At 32.8% G+C, this 12216-nt stretch overlaps 1 protein-coding gene across 1 annotated transcript in view; it reads left to right on the top strand.

The window, feature by feature from the left end:
* LOC124371024 (radial spoke head protein 3 homolog B-like) overlaps window positions 1-10089 on the top strand; it is a 35774-nt gene extending 25685 nt beyond the window's left edge. The window contains 8 exon segments of the mRNA XM_046829334.1: window positions 1572-1676; window positions 1678-1701; window positions 2926-3050; window positions 4069-4147; window positions 5437-5599; window positions 6322-6408; window positions 8086-8223; window positions 9957-10089. Of these exon segments, the coding sequence (XP_046685290.1) occupies window positions 1572-1676; window positions 1678-1701; window positions 2926-3050; window positions 4069-4147; window positions 5437-5599; window positions 6322-6408; window positions 8086-8223; window positions 9957-10057 (822 nt within the window). The 3' untranslated portion in view covers window positions 10058-10089.
* Window positions 10090-12216: the final 2127 nt, after the last annotated feature.

Genomic DNA, 12216 nt, shown 5'->3' with positions numbered 1-12216 from the left:
AAATATCGTGATCTACTTTATCAAACGCCTTAGAAAAATCTGTATACACTACATCAACCCTGCCACCACTATCCAATTCAGATGCTACGTCAAAGAAAGTTCCATTAGATTGGAGACTGTTGATTTACAAGGAAGAAAGCCATGCTGCTGGGGAGAAATTTCAGATTTTACGTTATAAAAAATATAGTTATAGAGAAGTGATTCAAATATCTTAGCGAATGTATTTAACAATGAAATCGGACGGTAATTTTTCAATGTTTCCTGATTTAAAAATGGGAACCACCTTAGCTTCCTTCCATTTCTCCAGGAAAATACGGGTTTTTAAAGACAGATTGAACAAATAGCACAAAGGATCTCATAATAGCCTACCTCAGCACAAACCCTTTACTATATAAATGTAGAAATACAGTCAGGTCCAGAAGATTTCTTTGATTTCAATTTTTTGATCGCTGCTAACACATCTAGAACTGTAAACAAAACCCCTTGGCTGTTTTCCCTATATACGTTTTCAGTACTTATATTCATAGGTTTACTTCCGGAGTTAACCGAGAAAACTGAAGAAAAAAAGATCTGCAAACGAATCGGAAATGTGCTCAACTGGAACCACTTTGTCTCTAAATTTCATTTCAAAAAAGCCCAAATCTAAATTAGAAGAAGAGCGTCTGGACTTTATAAAACTCCAGAAAAACTTAGAGTCTACATTAATGCAATACTAAATGTTTCGTATATATTCTTGATAAGCCAAATGTATTTTTAATTTAAAACCTCTCCTGAGATCCCTAAACAAACTTTCATGGAACTTAGAGAATTTCCGTCTCTTAGCACATTTGTGCTTTATCTTTATGGAATTAATAATATCCTTTGTAAACCAACACGGATATTTACTTTTAAAGATTAATGGTTTTTCTTAGGTACACATTGATCAAAAACGGTAAAAATTGTTTTATAAAACACATCCACAGCCCTATCTACGTTATTTGTACTATACACTTCATCCCAATTACATTACATTAAGATGAACAAATTAATATCCTTATCTTTAACGGTCTCGTATGTTTATAAAATCTTTTTAAATACTACTTAAACAATAATAACAGTTTTAAAAATAAAAAATGTCCACTGAACGCCCATTACAACAATCTCATAGTGATCACTTAACTTTCCTATGACAAAAATAATGATTGACTTAATTAATCGTGTCTTTCGAAATAAAAACCATATATCTACCTATATACGGTAGTTTGCTTTTTTTTAAATTTGATTCAACAAGTTTTTATAAGAGATTATTTTTATTACAAGTTTTAGACAAATATTAGGAAAAAAAATGTTCTGATTAATCGAAAAGTAACTAATATTTTCATAGTGTAATTGGGTTAACAGATTGTATCTTATCTATTAAAACAATGGCGATCAATGTATAGTATATAATTGTTTACGTACTGTAAAATAATTCTTTAATCAAATTTTATAACAAACCATAACTATGGTCTGTACAAAAGCGAATCAAAATAAACATGTCGATTAACGTGAAAAATAAAATATTTGTGCTTCACGTTTTATATTTTTCCCAGCTGTTCGACCATCCTCCAGGAGCGACGGTGTCGTGTCAGACCGACTTCTTCTTGGACCGTCCTGAGACCCCCATCTACGTGCCCTCCAAGACTGGCAGAGATGCCGAGGACCCAGATTTATCCTGGAGAGGTGAGCGTCCGGGCGTAATAATAGTTTATTTACATTCTGAAATGTTGGTAAAAATGAATTATTTACATAGAGACTATAATTAATTGTTTTATTATATAAACACATTATAAATAGGGTATTTTAAAATGAGTATATTAATAAATGTTTTGTAAATACTTGTAATAATAGTCTATTAATAATAGGGATTTATTTTATTAATATAGAAAATTATTACTTTTTGAAGATGATGACTAATTAATATCTTGGCCGTCCAAAAAGCAACAATGTAATTTCATAAATGACTGATAGTGTTAATGATATTATGTTAATAATAGTCGTTAAGAATAAAATAAAACACTGATAAATCACCGATTTGTTTGAGAAGTCAAAGTAGTCAACTTTATAAATAAATGTGTATTCTAATATAGTTTATAATTATTTTATGTAAAATAAAATAATAGGATTAATTACTACACTTTTCAATGGAATGCGCTGACCTACTATACTGATGAGAATAGAAAGACTGCGCGCTGGAAGTACCGGTACGAAGTCTGTAGACGTGACAAAGACACAACTGTCGCCGTTACATCTCTGTGATATCGCAGTATCTTGTGATGTCTCTCTTACTTAACATCGATTGTGTTGTGATGTACGACTTGTTCGCCACTCTGGCGCACTATTCAATATCAGCGTTAGCACAAGCACACCATTTTGAACACCTTCCCAAATTACTAAAGCATTCCTGTCTCTGAAAATAAAGAATAAAAATCATATAAATAAAATAATTCAAGTTTTCAAAAGATTCATCAAATATTCTAGTCCAGAAACAATTAAAATATATACATATTTTCTCAGATATTCAGACTACCTGAGCATGTTCGCAGACTGGGATAATATGATCTCCTGTCCAAATTTTGGTCTCTACCCCACTGGCCACTTCCAGTTATAAAATGCTGTAGGCCTAATCTATGTAAATTATGAATATTTAAAATGCACAGACATTTATGTTCCATCATGTTCATTTATTCATTTCCTCATGAATAAAAATGCCTGCGTTATAAAGCTTTTGAAAAATTCGAACTGGTCTTTTAGTTGCTAAAATAAATGTACCACTCTCATGGCAAACTTATGTATTCTTTAAAATATCTCAAAACGGGGTTGTGTTGTAATGGTAAATATAAATGGTATAGTTTTGTTGTGAATCCTAGAGAGATTAAAACATGCTTTCCAAAAATATTGTTGTAGCTGTTCCACTTCGACACCGAAGTTCAACCCATCCTGGAGGTGCTGGTGGGGAAGACCGTGGAACAGGCGCTGGTGGAGGTGATGGAGGAGGACGAGCTGGCGGCTATCCGCGAGCAACAGCGAAGGTCAGCAGGAACAGGATTAATTTTATATTAAATTTGGTAGTTTTGTACTCATGGGTGGTCAAATTGATTATTAACTCTGATCATTATGTATGACTAGATCATACCTCATAAATAACAAGGTTATTCACTTGTGACTTTTTTATTTTGGCGACAACAGATTGAAGGTATCTTTTACCATGATTATGAGTGCGCGCATACAGTATGAAAGCCCCTAAACGAACCCTTACTTTTCACTTGAGGTTTTATTCGCTACCTCGCCCCGTCTATCAAACGTTCTGCTCTGACAATATCTTTACACTGCTCATGAAAGCCACACTTTTTCCTCAAAACCTAACGGAAACTCAATAAAAATTATGCATAATTAAGTAGACATTTTAAGATGTAAAATTAGTTGAATGAGCATGAGTTTAAAAAAGTTCTATTGGTAAGAAAATAAGTCTTGCAATTAGTAATGTCAACAAAGTCACAAAAGCCTAGGCACGGAATCTAATGTTGAAGCGTCATTTTATCATCGTATCATTTTAGACGTCTGAGAGAGCTGATCAAAATTCAACACAAAGATGTCATTATTCAAAGGATAAATAATAATAATAAACAAAGGACCAGTGGATCAAAAGTTTATTAAATTCAAAAACTTCGTACCAAGAAAAAGGATGTAAACTTTCTATTTGACCTTAAATTGTAACAAAAATTTTAGATAACCGCATTTCGTTCTAAACAAACACAGCTCATCTCATTATTTCGATATGTGACAATTGTTAACCTATGCAAGACACTGTTACTATATCTTCTTATTTCTGGAAACTCTTTCTAATTTTCTAATAATAGTCTTCTAATGTTTTTTCACATTTCTGAAATTCCTACATAATTATAGAGGTCATAAAAATCTATGTTAGAAGAAATTTCACTCTTCTTCCATTATTTTTACTTCTTTTCATAGCTATTTTTTATCTAAGTTCTAGACTGCTTTATGTTCAGCCTAAGCTATGACAGGTTCCTTATTTTTGTTTCTTTTCAGGTACAAAGAAATCCGAGCTGCAGAAAAGGCTGAGGAACAAAGACTGGAAGAACAGGAAAGAAGAAGGCGTGAAGAAGCGGTAAGAGTTAAAATTATAATTAAAGATAAGTTATAGTGAACTTTTTCACAAGTTCCATGATTTAAATGTATAAATTTATTATATATTTAGATCTTTGGTTTATTGCATCAGTCTCCAGGTGATAATTTTAACGATGGCTGCCTTAATATGGGTTTATTGTTACTTTGTTCTCATGAAGAGAAAGCTTTATTGTAAAATGCGGACCTTTCTACCACAAAAGCGTTTAATGGGATTTCCTCCATTATTAGCTACTAGAAAGGAAGACACATTTGTTTCCTTTAAAACCATTTTATACTCCATCTTTTTGTCAATTCATCACTTGATGTTCTCCCTATGTAAAAGTAACTTCAACTGAAGGAGGTTTTAGGTAGTAAGGTAGAACTAGGATTATAAAGCACTCTCTTACATGTAATGGCCAAAAGAATTTCAGCTAGGCAGATTGCAATAGATCGAGAGTCAACTGTATTGATACAGCGTTGATTTTTGCACCATAGAAACGTTTTGCGTCTTATTTTTCGTCGTCACATTTTGGAAAATATTTCAAGACTAAAACGCATTTAAATGCCTTGGAATTTATAACTGAATCTTTTTATAGTTATGGCGGTTTATTGTTGTTTTTGTTGAACAACATACGAAGGCCGCAGTTACATCCGTCTCGGACAGGTGACCGAGTATTATAGGTATTAACAAATAAGGACTGCGGCTGGAAACAGGCAGTTTCACACACAAGTGCAGAGGTTAAGGACCGGCCAGGTTCCGCCCTGTTAAACCTCGTACGATTCCTCAATCAAAAACAGGATAATTGTTGTTTGTAATTTTATCCTCAAGAGATTAGTTGTATATAAAGATAAACCATGAGAAAACGCCTGGACTGGACTCCAATCAGTTTATGGGTATATTTGAACCATTTTCTTTCCCTTCTTTTCTCCTTCCTGTTCTTTTTTTATGTATTGGTACTCTCCCCAACTGATGAAGAGGATGGATTGCAATCCTCAAAACGCTGTGCTACACCTTTTGTAACCTGCAACAATGGCAAATGTCTAAAATCCTGTTATCCTCCCTAACCTTCCATTGTCAATAACAAACTTTAAACAAAGAATTGTTGTATTTATTTTTTTGAGAGCATTCCCAACCGAATAATAGATTTAGTAGTCGACTAATCAAGCCCTCTTACAGACTATTCACTCAGACCTACCATGTTCGTTATTGCATGTTCGTTTTCGGCTACATAATCGAAGAGATATAATGACCTTTTCTAGTTTCTACGAATGACCAATAATGTGTTGCAGGCGAAGCGCGTGGAGGAGTTGGAGCTGACGAACCGTATCCGGTTGGAGACGGAAGATCGCGTGTCTGCAGCGGTGCTGACCCAGGGGTACCTCACAGACCTGCTGCCTTCTGTGCTCGAGGGGCTCAAGGAGGCAGGGTACTTCATCGATGACATCAGAGAAGGTCAGCAGAAAACTTCGTATAAGCTGTTTTGTAACTAAATTTAACAATGAATCATTCTAGTTTTTGTATTGTTCCCCAATATAGTATTATTTTTATAATCAGAACGCTTTAAGTAACTGGTCTCCACTTAAAGGTCAGGAAAAATTTTAAATATTTGCTGTTTCTCCACAAAGAATTGTACTCATTCCTACAAATATTAATTGCAAATATGGTTATTATTTGTGGCCATTTGTAAATGAAGCCTACTGGAAAACCCGTTGAAGATAAGGATTTAACGATCTTAGATATTTATATAAAATCCGATCGAAGGGAATGAAACTGTTTTTGTATAAAAAAGATATTATTTACTTAAAGCACTACCATTAAATAAACATTATTTTTTGTCATTATTCATAAAATACCGAGGATTTTTAAATATATACATCCAGCCGTTTATTCTTTAATTTGATTAAAAATTAGGAAATCTTTTGCTATTTCCCTGGCTCAGAGAGTGTATTTTTAGAGACCCGTAGATATGAAATTATTAAATATAACTTAAAGCACCTCAAAATCATTAAATTAAGTTCAATGTCCAGTTGTTCAATACCTCAGTTAAAGATTTGAAAAGCGTCATAGTTCGTTATCTGTAATTGAAGTGATAAAACTGTTGCTCTCTATTTATTGACTGGTTTATAAAAGCTACTTGTTTCGACAGATAACTTCATGTATTGTGATGTTTACAGACGTGGAAGAAAACTTCATGTCGTGGTTGATGGGTGAAGTAAGGCAGGAGATGCAGCGTATGGTCGACAACAGGGATCTGCTCTCGGGTACGTTCTAAGGTCTTGTTTGTAGTTATGTGTCTCTGTATTGGTTGGTCTATACTGTGTCTTCTAATGTAGCAAATAATTATTTTAACTTTCCATATTGTCACTTTAAATTTAAAAAATCTTATAAAGTAACAAATGTATGTGAGACGAGAAATAACTTGACCCGTTCCATAGAACTCTATCGATCTAAGTGTCATCCAATGAAGATTTTTGTAATTTACAGTGGTTATTCGGACAGACATTTTTTTGGCAGTGTTAGAAACATCGAAGCACCCACTGGTGCGGGTGATTTTCCAACACTTGTAAAATCTTCTTAAACTTCCCCCAACAGTTTTTGAAGATATCACACTGAAAAACATCTTCTAAACTACTTTTACTACATAATAGGCCTACATCAAGATCTATTGAAATATTCATTTATATTTTTACTGCGGAAATGGAACGTAGTGTTTAAATTTTACCAACATGTGTTTAAGTTTATAGCAATAGAATTAAAACAAGAACTGAATGTAAGTATTCAAGCCCAAAATCAATACTAGATGCTTATTTATAGCAGTAACTCATTCGGCGATAACCAGATATCATCAGCACGTATTTTTGGAATTAAAACGCGTTTATAGAGTTAATTATAATTAATCTATTTGTTTCTCAATACTTTATTGAATCTGATTTGATGGTGAAACTAGATCTGTATTTCTTGTTTACTTTTGATTATTCTTCTTACCTAGTAACTTTCATTTATCTCATTTACAGCTACCGTTATATTATTGGCTGAGCATTAGCGAAGCTATAATTTGGAGGATTGGACATTTTTGTATGTCATTACATAGAATTTGGCGGAGCATTAAAGAATATTTCTACTTTTGTCTTATGGGTAACCATGTTGACAACGATAACAACAAAATAATTAATACAGGTACATTTGTAAACAGAGTAGTATAATCATACAAGACTTTGACTTGTGAAATATTACACATATTAGTACACTATCCCAACACATTTAATACTTCTGGTGACTATGAGAGTAAACTTTTTCCTAGAGTAAAATTAAATAAATAATAGAGTGAAAAAAAACAGTATTAAAAGTCAGTGATATTTTAGCGAACTCTTGCGTTTTAGTACCCTCCCTAGTTCACCGGGGCTTTACTTATTGAGACACTAACACAAATTTAATCTGAATGTATCATATACGAAGAAATTTTCAGAAACTTTTTATCTGTAGACATGAAAATTTGCATGAAACTTCATTTATACATTGACAAGAATGGGGTCTATGATGGTGTATATCCAACTATGGAATGTGGTTGAGCGTCAGTGTAGTCCTTCGCTCAGTAGGCTAACACAATTTCTCTTTTATCGGCTTGGGGATGTAAAAATTGCTTTTTTTGTATGATTGTCTGTTTAATTGTCTAGAGGACAGATAGAGATTGAAATCTGTCGTATACTCTTTTGCATACAACAGCGAAGCCGATAACTCTACACGTGGTCGCCTATAAAGGTCGTATAAAGGTGGCGTAGACGGGCTCTTTCATTGTAATTGTTTTGGGCGATGAGAATTCATCATGAATTTCATGCTATCCCAATATCGCATGTTTTATTTCCCGTTGTATGTCTACAACATTTGCTCGAAATATCATCGTCAGGAACACTATAAAATCAAACAATGTTATTGTGCAGAAATAGTGCGGGAGATCCTGGAAACGAGGGCGGAGGTGTACCGCGCCATGGCCACGGACAAGCCAGGTCCTGGCAGTGACGAGGAGCCCACTTCCACTCCGCTGCCGGGCGTCTCGTCCGTCGTGCTGCACAAGGATGGTAACCATATTTCAACTACTTACATTCATCATTTTCATTAGTAATAATTTATTTCTAATTAAATATTTATTTTCGATTGTAATTAATTGTGTTTTGTTTGATTTAAGAGTGAATGTTTACTTGTATCATTGTTCTCTTGTTTATCGTCAACATTTCCCCGTTCACACTGAGTCGAACATTTTAGTACACAATCTTGAGATATTTTGGATACGCTATGAACCCATCTCCAATCTACAGATGCTAAGCAGAAACTGGCAGAACCATTAATACAAATCTGCCTATAAAGGTAGTTGGAGGAGTACAGAGTTATATTCCAATTGTTTGATGCTTAACGAGAAGGGGCGAAGTTATTTTTCTTATCAGTAAAATTTCAAACAATCAGAAAATCAGTTTTGAACCAAACGTCTTCTGTATCAAAGCCTGCCAGTTCGTTCATAAGCTTATGCTGTTTTCTTTTGTTAACGTCCTTTTTTTCTTAATCGAAGATTAATTCTAATTCTCTTATATTCTCGGATGATACAAAGTAATTTCAGAAAGTGCACTTTTGTTTTGTATCCAAATAAAGAAACGATATTGATTTATTTATATACACGGCTATGCACCATTTTACAAAAAACAATACATGTCTCAGCTGTTTGTGATAATATGAAACATAGATTAATATATTATAAAATGCAACAACTATGCCAGTATGCAAATGTTAAAATATTAATAACAAGTTATTGATAGTAAACCAAGATAGAAAATAACAATATATTCCTCTAATATCAGTAAAAAACAAAATTAATAATAATGTTACACTTCAAACAACATACATATGTGTGTAAGAGGAAAAAGCAAAAATAAAACTCTAACAACAACAAAAATATTAAGAAAACACAAATAAACCTCAAACAAGAACAATATACTCGTAAATAAAAAAGCTTACATGGTAACCAAAATATTACCAAAGAAACAGCCCAGGCATAAGTAACTATTAATTACGCTGTATGAATATAACAACATGAAAATAATATAACAATATTATAAATATAACAATAATAAAAACAATCTGCACTGGGAAGATGCCGTGCAATAGTGAAAAAACAGAGATTACTATAACAAGTCACTTAATAGTGCAATGACAACACTGCATAATTCTTTTTAAAGACTTCCATGGATGAGCCGAAGAAATCATTGGTAGAACATCATTAATTTCCAGTTCTCATTAACCTTATGATGGTGCTGTAGTATTGGTAGTTTGTCCGAAAGTGTCGCCTGGCAAACAATTGGCATTACGGGGAACGTTGAAGTTGATTTGATTGCTGATTATTCATAATGATAGCTCAACCAATCGCAGTACAGCTCTAAGCCCCCCCCCCCTGCTTTTATAAGTGGACTTCGATTTATCACTTGTACAGTTGGGCTAATTCAGATAGAGAGAATTGGAAATTTTCAAGAATTTAACTTTATTAAACGTTTCAAAACGATATGACCCGGAAAACTTAGCTAATAGCTGAAAAAGGTCACTTAAGTATAAGAACTAAGATTAAATGCGATTTTTGTTAGTTATTCATTATGTAACGGAATTTGTTACAAATTAATTTTATTTCGTCTCAACTCTCGGCGACAATTATATTGAATTCTATTTTAAACGCATTATAAAATGCATGTTGTTTTTTTACTTGTCAGTGGCATATATTATATTATTTATAATGTACATATTTTGTTAATAATGTTCATGATGGTTCTAGAAAACACTGAAGAGACTGATGAAACAGGTGAAACCAAACCTAAAGAAGAGACTGAAGTTAGGCAATCTGCAGGAGACGACGAACCGACAGCTGAAAGCTAAAATGTAAGTTTTCTGCATGAAGTATAGTTCAAATAAAGTTATTATCTTCCGAATATTTGAATAGTTTTAAACAAAAATAACAGGATTGATATTTCATTATTCCTTGTATAACTACGAATCTGCCTGCAACGTGTAACCTTCCATGGAATTTTGTTAATAATGTTGTACATACATGTGTGATTGCGTCTAACAAATATTTTTTTCTGTAATTATTCTTAAGCTATTCGCTACTTAGAATGCTGAAACAAAAAATGGAAAGACGACTTCTATATTTAGGCATGCACAAGTTGGGGCGATATAGTTATTCTTAAATTACTTGACTCTGCTACTTATTCAAAATCAGTTATATGACCTATTAATTAGCAAACCCTAACAATAACATGATCTTATTTATGGGTACTAAAAATACATGAAATAACTTATTTCTATGTTGTCATTCACGATACATAACCAGCGAAAAATAATTATCGCACTCTCTAGGGATATAAATAAATAATTACATATTTTGAGATCAAGGTTGTAATTAGCTAAACTTTAACAAAGCCTATTATCACAAGTGGGGCTTCTTTAACAATTTTACTTTTGTTTATTGGATCACCTGCCTGTCTGTTTGTATGTTTGTCCGCACAATATCTGGAATACGAACTGAACTATAGACTTCAAAATTGTGCATTAAAGCTTCATCTTAATATGAGGAACTCTGAGTTCGATGATGGTGCATGTCATTCCATAGTATAGCTGAGAAAGTGTACCGATTGTATTAAATAATAATTCTGGGGTAACTGGATTACCGGTGGAAGGAGTAGGCCCAGATGAATGATAAGGACTGGACTATAACAAAAGAGGCTGCTATCGGCGAGGCGCGCAGTGTTTGATAACGAAATTGAGAGGTGGGGTGAGGTAGACGTGCCGTACCCCCGTCTCAGTTAATCGGAAGTGATTGTAACGAGTAGAGTTGAAAGTGCTTAGAGTAAATCTTTTTGCTAATCGTCATCGAACCTGCGGATGCTTTCAGCAATTTTTTGATTTATTAAATCTCTAACACTGTAGAATTTTTTTATTTTTAAATCTCTAACACTGAAGAATTTTTGATTTATTACATCTCTAACACTGAAGAATTTTTTGATTTATTAAATCTCTAATACTGAAGAATTTTTAAGTGTCTAACACTGAAGAATAATTTTTTTAAGTACGGTAAAGTAAAGAAAAATTAGTAACAAAATAAAAATTTAATTTTGAAGATAATTTAAAGTGAAGAATTGCCAGATCAGATTAGAGTGTGAATGTTTGAATTTTGAAATTTGAATAAAAGACAAGCTGTAAGAACTTTGTGCATTTTTGGGAGTGAAGAATATATTACAAGTTTGAATAATTTAAAAGTCATCAAGAAGTTTTTATTTTTATTTTTATTTTTATTCCAGTAATTATTTTTAATAAGAAGTTTTATTTTAGTTTGAACTTTATTTATTTCAGAAGATTTACTTTTATTTTTAAACCTTCACAAAAGTTTATTTTAAATTTCAAAGCTAACCTCTCATGTGCCAGTAAAACGGTACAAAAGGATTAGCGAATGTTTTTAGATTCGTCTTATGGGTATCATGATTGTAATGAAAAAATAACTAATTACATACATTTCTAAGCAAACTCAATACATCCACAAGAGATTCAAATTGACATACAGGTAGCCTAACTATCTCAACACATAGATCATTTTACAGTGACTTGGTGTGTAGACCTTTTTAGAAACCCGATTTACTAAAACAAATATGAATGTATCATGTGGCAGGATATGTAGAGAAAGATTTCATATCTTGACTTTAAATTTTGCATAACATTTTATTTAAAAAATGAGTCTTACGGTGTGGCATTTTTGTGTCAACTTTTTTTGTATCATTGTTTGTATGTACTATGTACGAGTATATACCTATCGCAGGACATATCGAAAATGAAACGTGTTAATTTTTTTTATTTTGCATGCAACCTTAACTAAGCCAGTTACGGTACATTGTGTACCGTACTTTTACCTTGTATTATTAAATAACTATTAAGACTGTTATGAATCTTTGTTATAATAACTGTTGAATACTTGAGTAGTAGTACAGCGTGTGCTACACTCGTCTTACATTGTAAACATAACAGTTTTTGAGTCTTTGAGATTG

Source organism: Homalodisca vitripennis, unplaced genomic scaffold, assembly GCF_021130785.1.
Source record: "Homalodisca vitripennis isolate AUS2020 unplaced genomic scaffold, UT_GWSS_2.1 ScUCBcl_839;HRSCAF=3661, whole genome shotgun sequence".
NCBI lineage: Eukaryota > Metazoa > Arthropoda > Insecta > Hemiptera > Cicadellidae > Homalodisca > Homalodisca vitripennis.
The sequence above is the reverse complement of the archived record's forward strand: the minus strand, read 5'-3'. Positions and strand labels throughout refer to the sequence as shown.